The 21,365-nt window shown below is 43.0% G+C and overlaps 1 protein-coding gene, 1 long non-coding RNA gene and 1 pseudogene across 2 annotated transcripts; all 3 read left to right on the top strand.

Moving 5' to 3' along the window:
* The first annotated feature begins 1,590 nt into the window (after positions 1–1,590).
* Positions 1,591–8,860, top strand: LOC148000711 (disks large homolog 5-like). Its single transcript, XM_087586968.1, has 5 exons — positions 1,591–1,818; positions 2,557–2,719; positions 3,883–4,014; positions 4,473–4,649; positions 8,272–8,860. Exons 1-5 carry the CDS (start codon positions 1,668–1,670, stop codon positions 8,354–8,356), a joined length of 708 nt encoding a protein of 235 aa, XP_087443094.1. The 5' UTR covers positions 1,591–1,667; the 3' UTR covers positions 8,357–8,860.
* A 1,809-nt stretch (positions 8,861–10,669) lies between these two features.
* On the top strand, positions 10,670–17,079 carry LOC148000709 (glutaredoxin-1 pseudogene; annotated as a pseudogene).
* On the top strand, positions 11,457–16,845 carry LOC148000710 (uncharacterized). Its single transcript, XR_015638625.1, has 2 exons — positions 11,457–11,547; positions 15,415–16,845. It is a non-coding gene; the product is annotated as an uncharacterized LOC148000710 (long non-coding RNA).
* Positions 17,080–21,365: the final 4,286 nt, after the last annotated feature.

Raw genomic sequence — 21,365 nt, 5'->3', positions numbered from 1 at the left:
AAAATTTGTAACATTGGTAACAGAAAGTTGGCTTAAAAAAGGAGTCATTCTAGACAACACGTGGCATGAGGCAACCCAGGGAAACAGGTCTAGGTTGGGTAATACTTTACTATAACTCTTATCATGGAAACAGGACTTATAAAAGAATTTAGGGCAGTGTCTCTTTGGTGAGGTATTAGAGCCTGCACTATCGTTCCTTCATATGCCAGGCTTGGCCGTCATACTTTATAGCATGAGGAATGGACTTGGTGTTTTGAAGAGACTGGATTTTGGAGGATAGATAGTTTGCTGGAGGGTGAGTTTTGCTTTCCAAAGTTATGGCTGTGCTCTGGGGTTAGGAGGGAAACTTAAAGATTTTGGCTAATGATTGCCAGTGTTACATTGACTACAGTTTACAGTCTGATCCCAGACAGACTCGGGATTCTAACTCACACATATTTGTAATTAAGAAAAAATCAAACAGGTGGAGATTGTGACAAGGGTTGATGAGGCTATGGAACTCATAAGAGCATTACAGCCCGGTTGCTTACTGCAACTGCTATTTCAAGAAATACATATAGAATTATTATAGATTTAAGAGATTGCTTTTATGCTGTTTCTTGCACTCTTGGGTTGTTGTGAAATATTTCATTTCTTGTGTTTCCTTGGGTTTTGTTTGACTTGACCATACATTTGTATGCCTTTTTGAAAGAAAAATGTATTCATTTTTATTTATTTTGGTGAATTGTTCTTGGCTGACTTTTGTCTGTGGTTCCTCTGAATGCAATTCCCTCGGTGGCCAGAGGAGGCACCAGATACCGAGTTATAAATGATGGTTAAGCACCCTGTAGGTCCTCTGAGTGAAGACAGCAGGTTGCCCAGGTGTGCACCATGATGTGCTACAGCTTCTCTGCTTCCTCCTGCTCTTCCTTGGCCAGCAGCACTTTGCGTTCTGCCCCTCCATGGCTCTCACTTGGGTCTCAGTTCCCTCACTTTTGGGGATTTTAAATTTTCAGAATGTACAGAAAGATTACAATTTGATGTTTGACCTATACCTGAGAAGCTTTTTTGCTAGGAGAAGGGAGTTTCCATTGCATAAAATGGGATGGTAAGGCCAAGATTTCAGGAAAAAACATGGGTGAATATATTGAAACCATGACCCCTCTCAAGGCACAATCCATGAAACAACGTACTCCAACTTGCATACATTTAAAGGTGTAGGAAAAAAAATATTGGACTCTAGGGAACAGTAAAAATTGTGGGAATTGGATTATATGTCACATGCATGGACCCTGGGTTTATACATTTCAGGGAGAAGAATATCCATCATCCACGGTCTTTAGATCTTTGGCTGTTAACAAAGATGTTCTCTCCATTTCAAGCCCGGATACAACTCTCCCTCTCCTCAGCAACTGAGTTGTAATGAAGGAGTGAGAACTCTGAAGCTCTGGAAGGAGAGTGTGCGAATGTGTGTTCCTGGCTCAAAAGTGAGTCTCTGGAAAAGCTACTGCAGAAACTGGCCAGTCTGGTAGAGGTAGTTAGCAAGTAAGCTATGGCATTTCCCAGTGACATCACCGGTAGTGTCTTCCCTGGAAATTCTCTTGTATCCAGGAGACACTAGAATCTTCTGAGATGTCACCAGTGTTGTGGTGACACCAACTGCCTGAGCAATTTCCCTTCAGTTTCTAATGGGTTCCCGAGGAGGCATGTTCTCCAGGATCCTCAGTCTCTTTCGGAGGGACAATCATATCCATGCAGAGACCAGACCAAGGCAGAGGGAGGCCAGCCCTCCATCACGTTGGAGAAGAAGACGAATGGAAAGGTCCTGGAGGAGGTCAAGTGAGTACTGGGCAGGGCAAGGGGGATTCCTGGAGGAGGTTGGCTTGAGCTGGTCCTTCCAGGAGTAGGACATATGATTTAGAGCCCCAGTCTTCCTAATGGCTGACGCAGACACAACAATTTCTGATCATTAGTTTGACAGAAAACCAAGAACTGTTATATGTCAAGGGGCTTTCCTTGGATCTCTTTAACATCATGGGCAGTGTCAAAGAATACCAGGATGAGCCTCTGTAAGAATAACAAAGTGTCTCTCTCAGGATCGGCTGTTGAAGCACTTCATTCTCAGCAGTGTCCTGTATATTACGTGGGTAATCGATGCCAAGAGGGATACTCTCCTGGTCATATATCAAGGTCTCAGTCACTTTGTCCTGGAACACACAGACTAGGGATTCAAGATGTTAAGCAGTTTGAACTCAAGGACTTACCTGCCTCACATCAGACATTAGCTGAGAAGGTCCTCCATTTCTTCTTGTTTAGGCCAGCTTTAGAATTTCAGTGCCAGAGGAATGGTTTTAGGAGGTGTGGTCTATATCTATGATGGCATATGTCATCATATGGCTCTGATGGTGGGAACAGGGAACTAGCTGAGTTCAGCTTAAAGATAGCTTTCTTGCTCTGTCAGGGATTCACTGTATCTGTAGAACTGTTCATCCTCAGACTTCTGTTTAGAGCAAGCATAGTTTTTCTTGACACTGTGTCCACATATATGCCTGTTCACTGTTGTTTATCTACCTACAGAGTTTGATCAGAAGGCATCGTCCCAACCCTCCACAACACCTGTTGAAGAGGAGAGAATGAAGCGTTTGGAGAACCTCAAAATTGCTCTCCACAAGATGCAGAAGGAGAGAGATGAACTCAGGAGAATACTGGCGGATTACCCGGGAAAGAATTTAAATGACAGGTAGTCACAATGCAAGTTCTGTTAAATCCACATGTCCTCACATCGCAGTAGGCTACAACTCCAGGGTGTCCTCATGGTCAAAAGCACTTTCCTGATTGTATCAGAATGTGAAGTTCAGATGGGAATGGGATGGTGGCACAGGCTATTTTAATTCCTACAAACGTAAATCATAGCCTGTAGCCTGATTGAATCACAGTCTGGGAGTGAGGGTAGTAGTGTGTGAGCTCTCATTGTGTGATTTAAGTAGCCTGGACAGGTGTTGGCTTGTGGGAATTTCTAGGTGCTCTGATTATGACCAATCATTGTTGTAATTGACGTGGAGGTGCTTTGGGTTCAATAGGTCCTGTGAGGAGCTGGAGGGGCCTAATCCCACTTGGTGCCGCACAGTGTGTGACTGGACTGACAACAGGGGATCATTGGTGTTCTCTGATTTTATTCATTGTATTTGGAGATAATGCCACATCCTTGTATTTAATTGGCATTCTAATTGTATTTGAGAGAGAGAGAGAGAGAGAGAGAGAGAGAGAGAGAGAGAGAGAGAGTTTTATGTGAGTTTGTGTATATGTGTCTGCATGTGTGAGTGTGTTTGTGTGTATCACTTAAGATCTGGGTATTCTATGTACTGATTTGGCCTGAGAATTATCCTGTGTCAATTTCCATGGCATGATGATGATGAGGGTGAGAGCCTCACTGTGAGCAGTAGAACATTTCACATCTGCTCAGGTGGACGCACATGGGAATCTCCTGGTGCGTGTTATAAATTCTTTTCCCTGTAAATACTGTTCATGTTCCTTTGGGTTTTCATGTAGCAATAGATTCTATGATTGAGAATTGTTACCTAAGAACAGGAGAATAGTCTTCATGGGCTTAAGTTGGAGCCTGGATTGTGACACAGGGTCCTCAAATGTTCTTGGTAAGCTAGTCTATTCCTTCAAACTCCCTCAGGGAGCTCAAGCAAATCAGCTCCCTCCTTTTGTTTGCTGGCACTGCTGTCTCCGTGTTCATAATAATAAACTTAATAAATACCAAATGGACCCCGTACCAAGAAGCAAGGGCGTGGCATGTCCTAGTCTGGGGTAGTTCAGGATTCAGTCTGAATTCATGTAATTCTTGAATCCTTCATTCATAATGTTATTTCATCCTTGGACCATGCCCTACCACAGGAACAACTTTGAGTCCGAGATGCTCACGATGCAGCACCAGGAAGTGATGACCGACATGAAGAAAATGAGCGAGCAGGTCAATAGAGCTTTGGTCAAATGTACACACCTCACACTGGAAAATGACTGGTACTGGTGAGTAACTTACAAGGTTGTGACCCCAGCACAGGGCACAGCATGTGTCAGCCCATTCTTATCTTTGAAGTAAAGTGAGGATCAGGCTTTATAGTGTTTGAAGCAGACCAGGAAGCCTGTGTCTAAGGAAGGCTCTAGGACACACAAGACACAGAAAGATTGGCCTCCAAGCGACATTCTAATAAAATGGACAAATAAGCACACATAGGGATTAAGTCCTCTTCTGGGAAAAACTTGAATCAATGGTGTCAGGTTTTTGAGAAGTGCCCTGAGTCTTCTGGAATGTGGCTCTTTTCTCCATTTGACCTGTCTCTAGGTCATGCTCCATGGCTACTGTGGAATTGGACTATAATCTGGGGCTCTCTTCAGATCAGGACCCTAGAAGGAGTAATGGACTTGGAGACGTGGGAGGAAGTTGGAGAATGGCTGGGAGTCACCATTTTTTCTTTGTGTCTCAGCCGCAGCTTCTGCCCCCTCCTAACTGAGTTGTTTGAGCTGAAGAACAATGCCCAGAGAGCACGGCATGAGAACAGGGAGCTTCTATGGGAACAGATTGCACTGGAAGAGTCCATTAAGGAAACAACAAGGATCTGTGGGGAAGCCAGTATGAAAATCCGTGTATCAAGCAGCCTCAGGTAGGATGAATGAAGCATCAAGGGCAGGTTTTCCTGATATCTAAGCATAAACCAAGTCAAACCAGTTTAACCTTCTCCAACTTATCCAGACACTCTCCTAGGTCTCATCCAGTTGTTCATCTCTTTGAACATTTACAAAACTTTCTGTGATGTTAGCTTCATGCAAGAAACTGGAGGATTGACAACCAAATCCTCCTGCTCAACTAGAAAATGCATTTCCTTAGGGGGATCTGTTGATCACACACTGCACACTTACATGCCATTATGCTAGAGGGATGCCATGTGGTAGCCGTCTTTGTAGTGCACAGAACTGATTAGAGTTCAGTTCAATTGCCAAAAGAATGGCTCTCATTGTCAATTATGATGGGGCTTGTGGACTTTCTCTCCTTTTCCCCGTACATTGAAAATGGTCCCTCCTGCCTGTCCAAATCGTGGTTTCTAGTGACAGAGCTTGAGAAGCAGTTTGTCCGTCCTGTTTTATGTCAGTGTTTTAGTGGTCTTTCCTGTGGCTTATGTCCTGGAGCTGACTGGATGAACAGGGATGTAAGAAAGACTTCTCTCAGGGTGAGGGTTTGTGTGAGATATGTGAGGATTAGAGGGATATTTTTGTCCAGCTCTCCCAACCTAGTGTGCCCAAGAAGTGCATTCCCTACACAGGTTTACTCTATAAGGGATGGATAGCAGTGTCTAAGCTCTCACTTGACACATTTCCTTTGCCTCATCTGCATTCAACAACTGTTCTTCCAGCATGATGGCCTCCCCATTCTTTTCTGCTTCTCACTTATGATTTCTGTTCTCTCTCTCTCTCTCTCTCTCTCTCTCTCTCTCTCTCTCTCTCCCCCTCTCTCCCTCTCTCCCTCTCTCCATCTCTCTCTGACTCTGTGTGTGTGGGGGGGTGTTTTTTGTGTGTTTGTGGGTACATATATGTGTGATCATGTTTATGACTATGGTGCATATTGTACTTTGGAAGTTGTTTGTTTTAATTGTTTGTGATATGGGGGTCTTATATATATAAGTGTGTGTATATGTGTGCTTTTTCACATGTGTGTGTGAAGTCATCAAGTTTCTGAACACAGACACATATATATATTTATATATATTGTATAAGTCTATATGTGCATATTTAGAAACATGTAAAAGTATACACACACACACACACACACACACACACACACACACACACACACACCACAAACACTCTGAGAGAGAAAGAAGAAGAGAAAACATAATCTTTCCAATTACATTTTAAACTGTTCTTAATGGGGTCTTGATCACTATTCAAACTATTTACACTGGGAAAACTATTCATAAACATTGATATTACTTGGAGAAAACTCAGGAATAGGGTACAGGGATGTGAGGAGAGGCTGCTGTGTGAAATCTATATACCTCAGTGTAGAAACTGATGACTCAGAGCTCTTCTGCCTTCTTTGCTCTCGGTGTATAGTAACACTGGAAGGTCATGTGGCTTGTTGTGTCTTCTCAGCATCCTGGTTATGTTAATCATTACCTGCCACCACTTTCTCTCCAGATTGGCCTAATTGGTTGAATATACCTTGGCTTTGGAGTTTGGCCTGGAATTTGTTAATTGAAAGATTAATTTGCTTAGAGTTGAATCTGCAAGCAGAAGATGTCCAGGAGTTATGCTGAGGTGGAATCACATCTGTGCCTCAGACAGAAACTTAGGCTCAAAATCGTCCAAAGCACTCACCCTGTGTTGTGTTGTGGCACTCTCAACCATTGTTATTCAAAATCATTTGATCTGAGTGAAAATCATCTGTAAGGAGGGTTTAGAACAGTGATGACCCTCAGACATTGCTGGAGGTGTCAAATGGGTAGCCCTGTGAGAAGCTGTGTACAACTCTTGTGAAAGTTCAACCTTTTGACACAGCGATTCCAGAACAAGAAGTAGGTGTGAGCAGAGAAACTGTGGCACATTAGTGTTTAGTGGTTCACCTCAGAGCAGCCATGAAGCAAAATTATCCAGATGTCCACCAGTCAGAAAGTGAAAAGGTACAATGTTGTCCAGCCCTTCCATGGACTGTGGCTGAGTTTGATTATACCTGCCAGCATTTGGCTTTGAATTAGTCAGCCTTATCTTACTGGAATTATATCTGATAGCATCCCAGTCCAAGTTTTACCTTGGATTGTGGTTATAGAGATTTCCTAGCTGTTTGTGCTGGTAGTTTGTTTCCCCTGTCAGGTACTGTATGGTAAAGGGACCTCATATTGAAAAATGCAGCTCACTTTGCATGCACTGGGAAACAGTGGGCCAGAGGACTGAAGAGGCTCACCTGCCCCCCCCAGTGCTCTGTTTCCTGAAATCAGCCTCCTGTGCACAGCCTTGTGACCTTGCTAAGCAGGCTTGGCTAACAGGCCTAGATGTCACATTTCTAATTTCTGATTTTCATGGGAATACACTTTATTGGCTGAGCTGTCTTTAGGCTATGCTCACTGTGTACTTACCCCACTCCAGGTTTTTTTTTTAATGCCACAATAGTAGACTGGGTGAACCCTTCTATTACCATTAACTGGGAAACTAACCACATTCTGCAAAATACTCTGCTTGTATATGTGAACAAATATATTTGGGTGAGTTCAAAAGTGTGTATGTCTGGGTGTCTGTCTGTCTGTGTCTGTATACATGTATGTCTCCATGGACAATATAATCTTCTAATGACCAGGATGAGGAGAGAATGGAGGAAAGTCTGCAGGACCCCCTGAATCAGCAAAAACTGGTCACTGAGCAAAAGGCCTTGTCTGAGAAGATGCAGCATCATTTCAGTGTCACTGAGAGGATTTGAAAGCACAGGATGAGAGGACCCAAGTAGATTCCCTGTACTTATAAACTGTCTTATTGGGTGTGTGACTTTCTCCATAGTTCTCAGCACCTGTCAGCTAGGAGCAGCTCAGAATATTTTTCTTGTCCATTTTAAAAGAAATTCCATCCATGAAGTGTATGTGATCCATAGAGATTCTGGCTATTGTGTACTGATCCCTCCAGTCTGTGCTCTCTTGTATTATCTGAGCCCAGTGCCTTTAAGTCTCCCCACAAATAGTTTTACGATACCCATAAACAAAGGAGTGGTATAGTTTATTTTCTGCATGAGTATCTCCTTTGGACTTCAATGCCTACCCTCGGCAAGATTTCCATGCAGCATATTCTTGCCAAGTATAATATCACTTCAGTGTGCATGTACTTCTTGAGATATTGTTTCTCTGAGTCTTTGCAGATATTGAGGTTGTCATGTGGACCCCAGGCATATTCCTGCACTGGAGGAATAATAATAGTCTTCATTTCAGTGATGGCCAGGCTTCCAAGGCCTTCCTATTGTTTTCTAGTTTGTTCATATCTCTCCTCATCTGACATTGAGACATTGCTACATGATATTAAAATATAATGTATACGTATGATTGGAATTATCTGCTGTTCACTGTTTAATTTTTAGCAGTTTTAAAAGCTGGGAAAATATGCAGGCCTGTGTGATCTCTTACCCTTCTCACTTGGGCATGAGAGAATGACCTCAGATGAAAGATCATCCTGGATTATCCTGCTGAATTGTGCTGCTGTGTATGGGATAAGTGACATGGCAGGTCCTCACCAGGTCTTATCCACCCCTAGGTCTGAACACTGCAGCAGAAGCTTTCCCAGGGCACAGAGCAGGACTACAGCTCTCAGAGACAGAACTGTCCACCAGGAGCACTGAGGGTGCAAAGATTGACACCACCTCCCACATCTCAGTCCTTGTAACCATACCAATCTTGGGCTAATTTTGAAAGACCTTGAGATGTGGCCTGGAACACGCCTCACGTTTAACCTTTTGACGACTTGTCCATCAACAACCAACCACTCCGAGTGAGGCAGGTCTACATTCCTCTTGAAGAGATTTTTACCATCGTACCTGCCGTTCTGCTGTGTTTGCAAGGCCAGCAACAGGCTGGAGTTATATGTTGAAGAATCAGCAGGAATTGAATGCTGACTAATTTACTTGTTATATTTGTTTTTAGTTTGAAGTTTGGTTTTATGCATTTGGTTTTATTTGTTTACATTTGAAGTTTTGTTATTTATTTGTTAACTTTAGTTTTTTAATTAATATGCTATATTCTTAAGGCTATATACATTGAACTCATTGACTCCCCACTTTAAAATGTTCTTGAATAAATTAATTTTTGCCAATAAATAACAATGTGACCTTTAACCCTTCACTCACAAGACCGTCCTGAGTCGTGTGTGGTTTTTCCTCCTGTAACAGCACAAGTGTAAGGCAACAGTGGTTTTCTGCAAGTCTCATGGAGCTTAGGCTTCACCATCAGTTCACAGCCAGCCAGAGCTACGCAGGAAACTGTGCTCTTGATGTAGACACTTTGTCATGCTCTGTGGAACCCACCTTCATGATGAAAAATATCCTTGCTTTATCCTTGTGCTCACAAATTTAGCTTCCTTTATAATGACAAACAAAGGAGAAACAGAGAAGTATTTCTCTAATACATTAGAGGAAATAAAACCATTCAGTATAGGAATATAAAAAGCGATCAGGACACACGGAGCTGTATGCCTCTGCATTCCTTGTAATAAAGCATCGGTTATGACTGCAGATTTATTGAATTCCAGCAATTTTGGAGGAACGATATTTTTAAATTCTTTTATTAGATATATTTCTTTACTTACATTTCAAACTTTATTCCCCTCCCTTGTTTCCTTCCTTAAGCCCCCATTCCCTTCCCTCTCCCTTCCCCATATGTGTATCCCCTATACATCCCCCTTATTGTTCACCACTATTCCCCTGCACTGCCCCTGGAACATTTTCTTTATTGTTTTGTTGGTTTGTTTGTTGTTACTCTTTTTCTCCTATTTTTATTAAATTGGGCATTTCTTATTTACATTTCAAATGTTATCCCTTTTCCCGGTTTCCTGTCCATCAGCCCCCTAACCCCTCCCCTCCCCTTCTATATGGGTTTTCCCCTCCCCATCCAACCCCCATTACTGCCCTCTCCAACATTCCCTACACTGGGGGTTCAACCTTGGTAATACCAAGGGCTTCCCCTTCCACTGCTGCCCCAACAATGCTATTTACTGCTACCTACGCAGGGTCAGTCCATGTGTAGTCTTTGGGTAGTGGTTTGGTCCCTGGAAGCTCTGGTTGGTTCTTATGGGCTTGCAAGCCCCTTCAGCTGGCCTCATATGGACAAGGCATATTTTCTCACTCTCTCCTTCTAGAGACCAGTAGGAACACATATACTGGATAGCCATGCTTATTGTCTAAACTGCCAGGCGTCCAGGTAGGGCATTAGTGAATACAGCATCATATCTCAGCATCTCTTACAGTAAGGGTTGGAGCAGAACTCCCCCATCTCGTCCTGGGTGACGATGTAGATTAGACCCATCAGATTAAATAAAGAATTGAAAAAAAAATATTTCCTGGGGGTGAAGTGGTGAGGAAATCATGTTGCCGTCCCATAAATGCACTGCTATGAGCAAGCTTCAGACAGCCTGGGGGGATGCAGCCTGCAGCAGAGACCACAGGTCTGTGGTGGAGAATGATTCAGTTCAAAACTGGGAAGGGAGAAGGATGGTTGATATTGTTCCAGTAGATCTCACTGCCTATAAAAAGAGTTTCTTCCAGATCAGTGAATGGTTCTTGTAAAGCAGCTCCTGGACTGGACTACTGAGACCAACCATGAGCCCTCCAGACTGGTGCTTTCCAACCAACAGACAAAAGTATCCACTGTAAAAATGATACACAGATATATACACAGAATACCAGGATGGATACAGAGTTTCTTCAGTTCCATGAATGAGGTATTCAGCAGGTGAGATGGCTCAGCATATAAAGGTAATTGTTGCCAACTCCCTACACTTGAGCTCCTTCCTAGGACCTACATGATTGAAGGAAAGAACAAACCTCTCACAACTTGTCCTCAGATTGTTATGTAGTTGGGTTTTTCCGGTCTTGGTCCACAGAAGCAAAGACATCAGGTTTTCCAATTCCATTTGACACGGGACCAGTACCTTCAACCGAATGTTCCTTCCTGGAAAGCTGCAGCCTGTCAGCGTGGCTCAGTGGTTTGTGAACTGCAAGTGTCCGTCTGGGAAGGTGGTTGTGTTAATCCAGCCCACCTGCCCCTATTGCAGAAAGACCCAAGAAATCCTCAGTCAACTGCCTTTCAAACCTGGTCTTCTGGAGTCTGTGAACATCACAGCCACTTACAACACCAATGAGATTCAAGATTAATTACAACAGCTCACTGCATGGAGAACAGTTCCTCAGGTCTTCATAGGTAAAGAAATACTGAAAGACCCCCTCCCAGAAAGGGAATTGTACAAGCCCAAGGCCCTCAACTATAGAAGTAAAAAGTAAGTTTTTAGATATGTGGGACAAGCTGACCCATCATTTAGACGAAACAGACCATAAAAGAAAACAAAATGCAGAAACCAGACTAAATTATGGGCACTGCTTCATGGGCCACCTGGCAGAAAAAAGAAAAAGTCCCTGACCCCCCGGAAGCCCTGACCACCATGTACTTTTTGCTAACTCACTGTTATGATTATAGCCAAAATAGGTAACATACACGTATGCCTCATTTACTCCACCAATCACATCCCTGTAACCATGCATCTGCTTCTGTAAGCCGGCTTCTGCTCCCCAAAATACTATAAAAAGCCCACCCTGGCTCTGCTAGGCGCGCCAGTCTTCCGAATTGACTGGGACACCCACAGATACCTGTGTATCCTGATCAATAAAAATCCTCTTGCAGATTGCAGCCTGTGGACTCGGTCTGGTCATTGGGCTTGAGGATCTCCCTCCTGAGGGAAGATTCTCTCTGAGAGTCTTACATATGGGGGCTCGTCCGGGATCGGAGATCCTCTGCCTAGAGACCACCGACCACCCACCGGGAGGTAAGCTGGCCAGTGTTTGTCTTGTCCTGTCTTGTCTTGCTTTGTGACTTGTTCTGTAAATGCTTAGTTACTTGGCTTGGGTCTAGACCGTTTGTATTTGGGCGGGCCAGAGAAGGAGCTGACGAGCTCGAACTTCTCCCCCGCAGCCCTGGAAGACGTTCCAAGTGTGTTTAGAGCCCGGTTTTTGGGGCCTCAGCCTGTATCGGAAGTTTACGTGGTTTTGGGTTGGAGGAGAGAGGAGAGAGCCGGATCCACTGAAGGATTCAGACCCTCGTCGCCTCTGTCTGAATTTTTGGTTTCAGTTTGACACTGAAGCCGCGCGGTGCGTCTGTCTGTCTGACTGTTGGAATTGTTTGTCTCTTTGTGTCCTAATTTTCTTTGAACACCTGTGGAAATTGGTTATAGGATGCTTTGTCTTGGTCTTGTTTGTCTGGGTTGTTTTCTGTGGTATTGTCCAGTGTCTTTTTGGCTTTTGTTTCGTTTTTGAACTTTGGATAGACGACTGTGTTTAAAATCTTGGAATGACACTGTGTTTGAAATCATGAAACTGTTTGCTTTGTTTGTCAAGGAGTTTTACTTGGTCCTCTTGGTGCTTAACTTGGAAATAATTTGCTTGAGAAAAATTGTTTTATCTTTCTCTCTTAGCCTCCTCCCCAAGGAGAGATGCCCCTCCCTTTGCTCCCCTTGTCCAGTCTAGCTGCTGTTAACAGTTGTGTATGAAGAACTCCAGGTTAGTGAGTGACCCTGTCTGAAGCAGGTATTAACAAGAGCCTGAAAGCTTTACCTTAGATCCTGAAGAAAAATTCTCCCTGTTGCTTAAACATTCACAGCTTCTAAGGAAGGGACAGCACAGAGTAGGACAATATAGGGGCTGAGGGTGACAAGCATGCAGGCCTGCTAGCAAGCTGCAGGCTGCGCGTGGGCAGTGGTGCAGCTCAGGCCAAGTCAGCGTAAGAGGAGTTTCAAGGTGATGAGGCCGGCCCGGGTTGATGCTTTGACAACAAGAAGATAGCGTAGAGTTAGTGGTTGTTTTATGAGACTTTTGGCCCTGAAAAAAAATAATAATTCCAGTTGCTGCCTTCAGTGACCAGACCTTCAACACTTGCTCACAGAAGGAGAGTGTTCATTAAGAGAAGTTCTTTAAGGGAGCCTGCCATATCTGCTGGCCCTATTCCAAGAGAGGAGTTGATCTCCAACATTAAGTAACCTTCCCTGTTAGTCATCATTGACATGGAGAGTGCCTTTGATCCTATCCCCACAGCAGCCAGTTCCTACCCCTGTGGTCAAAATGCCCCAGGTTTGGGGGCAGAGAAGCCCCTAAAATAGTTTCGAAAAGAATCTGCAACAAACTGTGAAGAACTTTGTTTTGCCAGTCAAAATTTAGAATTCAGGCTTTGGCTGTGGCCAAGGTCAGGATTAATGTTTTCTTTTCCATGGGCCTTTAGCCCACTGAGACAGTTTGGTAAAGGGCTGCTACTGAGGTCCTGAAAGTCCCAGGTGAACTGGTTACAATTCTTTTGTCAGCCACTTGGTATCTAGCACCCAGGTCCTAACCATCTCTCCATCCTTTTGTTATTAGTTCTTAAGTCCAGAGAGATGGTCGGTAACAGATCAGCTCCCTCTGCTTGCCGTTCTGTTTCACAGACACAAAGCTTGTGCTTATTTTTACAACAGCCTTTTTGTCCCAAAAAGTCCTCCTGGTTTAGCTGTGTGACTAAATGCTATTTGTCCTCTTCAGTGGACCTCTATTCTCAAGATTCTCTTGTTTTCTCACCATCCCATTTGAGATGCTTGTTAGTAACTGTTACAGGTCTTCTTTACCACTGAGGAAAGACAGAATCCTACTGGAGGCCAGAAAGAATGTTCCAGACATAGATGGAAGACCCTCACTCTTGACTGTTGACTTGAATACCCCTGAAGGTAGGGAGTGCTCCAGGTCTGCCACCAGGCTCCAAGGGTGGGTCTCTGAGGGGCTGGAAAATGCCCCACCAATCTGGCTAAGATAAGAAAAAGATATAAAGAGAGAAAGTTACAAAAATTTAAAGGGTTAAGCTAAGTTGCTGAGAGTTAGTGTAAGTTGCAGAGAAAGTAAAGTTGAAGTGTAGTTACATAAGTGGACAGCATCTAATAGCTGTAGAGGAAGATGCAGAAGATATGAGAGAGAGACTGAGGAAGAGAAAGAGGAAAGAAGGTAAAAAGAGCAGGAAGCTAAGGAAGAAAAGAGACAAAAGGAAAAAGAAGCTAGAGAGCTAAAGAGGGATAAAAGACAGGAGAGGAATATATACTGGCCACAGTAGTTAGGGAACCTAGGAAGACAGTACCTGGCAACAGAAGAGAATTCCTAGCTAAAGATCAGTGTGCCTATCGCAAGGAAAAAGGACACTGGGTCAGGGACTGCCCCAGGAAGAACAAGAAGGGCCTCTCCAGCAACCCGGAAGGCAAGCCTCTTGGTCCTAGAGTGCTGGCTATGCGCTAAGATAGAAGGGAAGCCCGCCCAGCTGTTTTGTGAATATGGGGGCCCAACACTCTGTGCTCCTACGCCCAAATGGGCTAGTGTCCAGCAAAAGACCTTGAGTACAGGGGACTACCGGCAACAAATGATACTCATGGACTACCCGAAGAACAGTGGACCTTGGCGTGGGCCGGGTATCCCACTTGTTCCTTGTGATTCCAGACTGCCCCTACGAGTCTAAACCCTGCAACCCTGCTCCCGGACCCCGACCTAGACACCCCCCTTCATGACTGTCAGCAGGAGCTCACTAAAGAGTGGCATAAAGATCGGACTGATCAGCCAGCAGAGGAGGTAGATGCCATCTGGTTCATAGATGGGAGCAGCTTCTTACAGAAGGAAAAAGATGGGCTGGGGCAGCAGTGGTAGATGGAAACAGAGTCATATGGGCTCAGGCCCTACCAGAAGGCACTTCTACTCAGAGAGTAGAGCTCGCTCCCCTCACCAAAGCCCTTGAACTGAGAAAGAGACTTAACATCTCTGTGGACAGCAGCAGAGGGGCCTGCTGACATCTGAGGGCAAGAAAAAAAGAGATTCTGGCTCTGTTAAGGGCCCTACATGACCCAGCCAGGCCGAGGAAGAGACTCTGGTACACCTCAACGAGAAAGAAGATCCTGCTACAAAAATAGGCAGAGGCCATGATAAAACAAATGCATCAATAGACTCACTTAGGGGTAAGCAAACTCATCCAGACGTTTTCAAAAACTAAATATTATGTCACAGGTCTCAAGTATCTCGTGGAACAGATAGTGCACTGATGTATACCATGCCAAAAGGTAACTGTTTTCAGGAAAGTTGACTGTGGTAGGAGGCTCCGTGGGGAACGGCCTGGATACTACTGAGAAGTGGACTTCACAGAGATAAAACCAGGAAAATATGGTTATAAATGTCTCCTAGTGTTTATAGATATCTTTTCAGGAATAGATAGAAGCTTTCCCCACCAAACAAGAGACGGCCTCTACAATCATCAAGAAGATACTGGAAGAAATCTTCCCCCGATTTGGAATGCCCAAGGTAATCTGGTCAGACAACAGCCCTACTTTCGTTGCCAAGGTAAGCCAGGGTGTGGCCAAGTATTTAGAGGTCAATTGAAAATTACGTTGTATTTACAGACCTCAAAGTTCAGGACAAGTAGAGTAAATAAATAAAATTCTAAAAGAGACCCTGACCAAATTGACCATGGAGACTGGCACAGACTGGGTGACACTCCTTCCCTCTTGTTCTCTTCAGAGCAAGAAATACCCCTTCCAGATTCAGCCTTACCCCTTTGAGATCTTATATGGGGCCTCAGCTCCCCTGACTGTATTAGATGATGTTACTGAACCAACATGTCATAGTAATAATGATTTATATGCCAGGCTAAAAGACCTACAGGTGATACAGAAAGAAATCTGCTCACAGCTGACAGCAGCCTATGCCCCGGAGACCCCTGAGACATGTCATCAGTTCCAGGTTAGAGACTACAGCTACACTGAGCCCAGACACTCGAGCCTCGCTGGAAAGGACCGTACCTGGTGCTGCTGACCACCCTGACATCCGTCAATTCTCAGCCCTCACCAGCAGCGTACTAGCTGTTGGGGCTGAGAGCTGGGACCTAGAGGCACACTCAGATCTTCAAAAAGCTCCCTAGACTTAAGTGACTGGGAGGTTGCTAACAAGAACTTCATGTTTGCCTGTTTGCCCTGGGTTCCCTCGGAATAGGTGTAAGGATAGGCTTGATTTTTATTACAAATGATGTAACATTACATATGTTAGTACTCCTAACACTTCTTGGGACTGTGCCTCAGGGATCACAACCTATATAAGTTTAGAAGTTCTAAAAGACCTTGGTGTATAGGTTCAGATAGTGTCCAGATTAGAATCCTGATGCTAAAGACTTAATAAGACACAAAAGAGAGTTGAGAATTATTTAAGGCTATCCAGGTGCTACAAGGGCAGCACAAGGACATCTGCTGTTGCCTTACAATGCAAGGCTTATAGAGAATTCAGAACTGCCATTGACTCAGATATAAAAAGAGTAAAAAAGACTTTTTAGCTGACCTCCAAGAATACCTAACCTCCCTCTCAGAGGTAGTCCTTCAAAATAGGAAAAGATTAGACCTGATATTCCTTAAAGAAAGAGTCTGTGTGCTACACTAAAAGAAGAATGTTGTTTCTATGCAGATCAGACAGGAATAATAAGAGATACAGACTTTCAGTCATTCAAACTTTTGTGCTGAGACAACAGTATCAGATGGTGAAAAAAAAAAAAAACAGAGGTACCTAAAACAAGTTGAGTGGAAGATTCCACTCAAGGACAAAAAAAGAAAATGGGGGAATGAAAGACCCCCTCCCAGAAAGGGAATTGTACAAGCCCAAGGCCCTCAACTATAGAAGTAAAAAGTAAGTTTTTAGATATGTGGGACAAGCTGACCCATCATTTAGACGAAACAGACCATAAAAGAAAACAAAATGCAGAAACCAGACTAAATTATAGGCACTGCTCCATGGGCCACCTGGCAGAAAAAAGAAAAAGTCCCTGACCCCCCGGAAGCCCTGACCACCATGTACTTTTTGCTAACTCACTGTTATGATTATAGCCAAAATAGGTAACATACACGTATGCCTCATTTACTCCACCAATCACATCCCTGTAACCATGCATCTGCTTCTGTAAGCCTGCTTCTGCTCCCCAAAATACTATAAAAAGCCCACCCTGGCTCTGCTAGGCGCGCCAGTCTTCCGAATTGACTGGGACGCCCACAGATACCTGTGTATCCTGATCAATAAAAATCCTCTTGCAGATTGCAGCCTGTGGACTCGGTCTGGTCATTGGGCTTGAGGATCTCCCTCCTGAGGGAAGATTCTCTCTGAGAGTCTTACAATACTGCATATGCAGACGCAGCGATCTGATCTCCATGCAACAGAATGGGGAGCTGATGACCCGGCTGAAGCAGATTTGAGCTCTGCAGTTAGGAAAGGGGTGCAGGCAGAGCCCATGCCGAGAGCCATCATCCAGCCATTCCGATGGCCCGTGCCCCTGAGAGATGATGTGCATCACAGAGGATGTCACTACTTTTTGGTGATGGGGATTTTCAACAAATTGGCTTTTATTTCTTCTTTTCCTCAGTGCTAAAACTTGTTGCTGTTTGCCTCTAACCATGGGGATGAGAAGCTTAACAGACCACACTGGCTTGATTTTCCACTCTTCATGTGCTGACACGTCTCTGCCTCCTAAGCCCATGTTTACCATCCAGTTGATCTAAATCCCCATTGAATCTGTTTCTGGTTTCCCGCCATGCTGGTCAGCTGAAGTCATTTTGCAGAAGTCCACTTCCTGAATGGTTATTAAATCAATGGATATTGTGAATTTGTTCATGAGCCACACTCAGGCCTTTCCCTCCCTCCTGCATGCACCGTCCCACTTCTCCATTCACAGCTCTCAGCCAGTGTTCTCAACCTTGCCCTCCCACAACCCACAGAAGTTCACACTTGTATGAGCACGCTGTTTGAAAAATCAGATGAAGAGCTTTAGCATACTTGGTCCTCACTGTAGCCATAATAACATAGACGACAGAGCTGATGGTTCATTCATCTCTATTCGTAAAGGAGATTAAGAAAATCCCAAGAAGTTTTATGTTGATCCTAGTCAGAGTACCAGCAAAGTCAAATATGAAATGCAAAATTGCAGAGCTCTCCTACCAAGAATATCTGTATCAAAACTTGTTTGCAAAACACTGTCCTAAATAATTTCCTCCATTCACACTTTGACATTTTGTTTTGATGTCTTGCTATGACATTTAAGTATCATAGAACTGTAGGTCTCTTCTCTGGTCTCCAGTGAGAAGGACACATTCCTAATAATGATGTATCTGTAGATGACTAAAAAAGAAAAAAGAAGATCAGGATTAAAGTTCTGGGTTAAAGGTATGACTTCCTACCTCAAATATCCAGATTACAAGTAAATTTGAATTTACATTAAACGGAAATCCCTCACAGATTTCCCCTCTACTTTTGTGGTTTGGTAATCTCAGATGAAGACAATTTAACAACCAAGAATAACCTTTAGAGTCATATTCTCCTCCTCACTAATATTCTTGAACAAATGGCACACTAAAAGATCAAAAGGAAGGGATGGTTATAGTGAAAAGCTACATCTGGGTCAGCTCTAACTCTCTTAGTCAAGGTGACTTTGGATTCGCTCCTTAATGCCCATGGATTGCTCACATAGGACTCTGTAGAGTGTTGTTTCTACTTCCTCACTTTAAACTCTAGGCAGACCAAGCTATCAACCCTGCCCAGGTTTCTTTGGATTGCACATAAAAGACACACACATTAAGATACTTTTGATGAGATGGCTCAGTGGCCAGGTTCTTCTAAGTCTCCTCCAAATAGGATGCCCTCCTTTTTACTCCCAGCTCAGCACCTCTAAATCTGCCCTCAGCGCAGTTGCTCAGGTGCCTTTAGTCATAGCTCAGCTCCCCAAATCAGCTTATTGTGTTTCTAACCTCCTGCCTGCTACACCAAGCCCAGTCTGGGAGGCCACCAATTGCCACTCAGCCCTAGATCTCAAATGGCTGGTAGTTTTACTCCCTCTGAAGTATTAAATCCTTTCTCCTCCCTTGTGTCTCCTAGCCTGCCTGGAGGAAAACTAGAAGACCTGCCTATGCCACCCAGCTGGTTGGCCAACAGCATCTTTATTGAACTATCAAGAATCAGTGTTCACAGGAAGATTCCTGATCTAAGCATCAAAACCACACCCTACGGGACTCAACGCCTGTCTCTGGTTTAAAGTGTGAGATAGAGTAGTTAGAATTGGATAATTGAAATTCAAATAATAATGATATATATGTTACTAATTATGCCTTGATAAAAGGCTGCTAGAGAGTGGAAATGGGTAACATTTAAGGCAAAAGGGAAAAAGCCCTAATGCAGCAAACACAGTGGACCTGCCAGAAATGCTGGGGTCTTTCTGTGCATCTGAATTTGTACTTGACCTTTTTCCGACCACTTCTTGACCACTCCATGCACCCTAAGAAGAATAGAACAAAAAGAAAAACAAAACGAAATAAAACAAAATAAAATAAAAAACAACCAAAACGAAACAGAAAGCAAAAGAAAAAAAAAAAAAAACCCTTGCTAAAACAGGAGGACTGAGGGAAGATTGCTTGAGGTCTTCATTGTTAACTACAACTAAAAGCTACCAATGGCTTTCAATGCAAAAATTATTTATTATTTTACTTGAAGCTTCTGTCTGGGTCAAAGAAACAGGGTTTGGAGGCAGCACCACCAGGAAACTGGAACAAATAATACTATAGAGCTCACCACTGATTATTACCGTGGTGACTGAGGGCACAGCAAGAGAATACTGGTGTGAGACAATGGGTCTTTTGGTGTTCTAGATGCTTGCAATATAATATCTATGACTCTGAAATGAGTTAGAGCCATCCTGAAATCATGACTAAATGGACTCTTCCATTTCTTTGGAGCACAAGATCTGTCATCCAATTGACTGACTATGATTAGTACTTGGGACCTGGCCTCTGTACTAAGGCTAAGGCTTCTGATGGAAAATCCTTCACCAAAACAGTGAATGGGCCATGGTGGTGCCAGCCAACAGCCATGCCCTGTGTCCACCCTGCAGCCTCCAGAAGAGGTCTGAAGAGGTCAAAGTTACCAACATTTTATTTGTGGCTTTGACTTGTCACTTTTTATTTTAAATAAAGTTCGATTTCTGTCATAATTCCTTCTAATTTTTTCCTCACATGAAACTTCACTTGTGACCTCAAATTCTATTAATGAAGTGTTACTTTTCTCTGGAATAGGCTAAGGTTTGTATTTTCCTTTTATACCTTACTGTGATGGCTAATTGTAGCTGTCTAAATGGTGCATTCTTGAGCAATGGACGCCATCAGAATGGCTGGCAGTCATGTGTCTTTGGCATTTTCTTGATGGCAGTTGATGTATTTGATTTAGCCCACTGTGGGTGGTACCAGCCCTAGTAAGGGGAGGAGAGGTCATAGAGAAAGGTAGCTGAGCAGATGAGTAAGCAGAGTTCCTCTCTGTTGTCAAGCTGCTGCCTTCTGTTCTTATCTCGTATTCCATTAATGATGAACTGTAACTTATGGGGTGAATAAAACCTTCACTTTCCCACATTGGCATTTTTATGTTTCCTATAACAATAGGAAACTAACTTGAACAATCGGAATTTTCTTGAGATCTGCTCTGATAGTCCCTCCTCCTGCAGGTTTTAAAATCAATACACACAGTTCCTGGACACTCTAATCTGTTGAAATACTTGCTCTGCCAACCACATCACACTGCTTAGGTAACTATCACATTTTTTTCTCATGACAATTTTTCCTTCCTCTTTTTTTTCTTTAAAATTATCTTTCTAAACATGTTAGCTCTTTGTACTTTAAAAGTTGTCCTTTTTCCCATAGTAGAATATTTATATTCAAATTCATATGTTTCATAAAAGTGGGTGATTTATTGTAGTAAAATTTTCTAATCACTATTTATTGTATTAATTTTATTAATTCATCAAAAACTGACCTTATTATATTATCTACTTATCCATAAAGATATAAAAGCTTTGATTTATTCAAGTCTTTAAGGTCTTTCAGAACATCAGCTGGAAAGTCTTATATGTATTCAGGATGGATCGTGGGTACTTCATATGTCTTCTTACTAATAGTATGCTTTATAAGTAAGCTAATCCACAGTATTTTGTTATATATTTTAAGAGTATTTTGAGTAGAATATTTCCCTGATTTCTTTCCCATGGTTTTTTATTGGTATACAGGAAAGATAAAGAGTTTTGTGTGTTATTTTGCATTCTACTACTTTTATGAATGTATTTTCAGCTTTAAGAAACTTAATTTTTTTAGAGACAAATTGTCTCTATTTAGCATCACCTCTAGCTAATTCATAGTTGCCTTTGCATTTTAAATGTTTTGATCCACATTATTTTATTTTATATTTTCAGATGATTATGAGGGGAATTTTTCCCAGATTTTCTCACGGTATGATTTGGATTGGCATAAAGGAAGGCTAAGAAATTTTGTGTGTTCACATTGTATTGTGCTTTTATGAATGTATTTATCAGTCTTAAGAGACGGTGATACATTTCTAGAGTTTTTAAAATAGTATCACGCCATCTGCGAATGAGAACATTTTGACTTCTTCATTTTCTTTTTTTTTTTGTTTCTTTTTTTTTTTAATTAACTTGAGTATTTCTTATATACATTTCGAGTGTTATTCCCTTTCCCGGTTTCCGGGCAAACATCCCCCTCCCCCCTCCCCTTCCTTATGGGTGTTCCCCTCCCAA

This window comes from Rattus norvegicus, chromosome 15, assembly GCF_021556685.1.
Source record: "Rattus norvegicus strain SHRSP/BbbUtx chromosome 15, alternate assembly SHRSP_T2T, whole genome shotgun sequence".
Lineage (NCBI taxonomy): Eukaryota > Metazoa > Chordata > Mammalia > Rodentia > Muridae > Rattus > Rattus norvegicus.
This window is presented reverse-complemented; position numbering and strand designations above follow the sequence as displayed.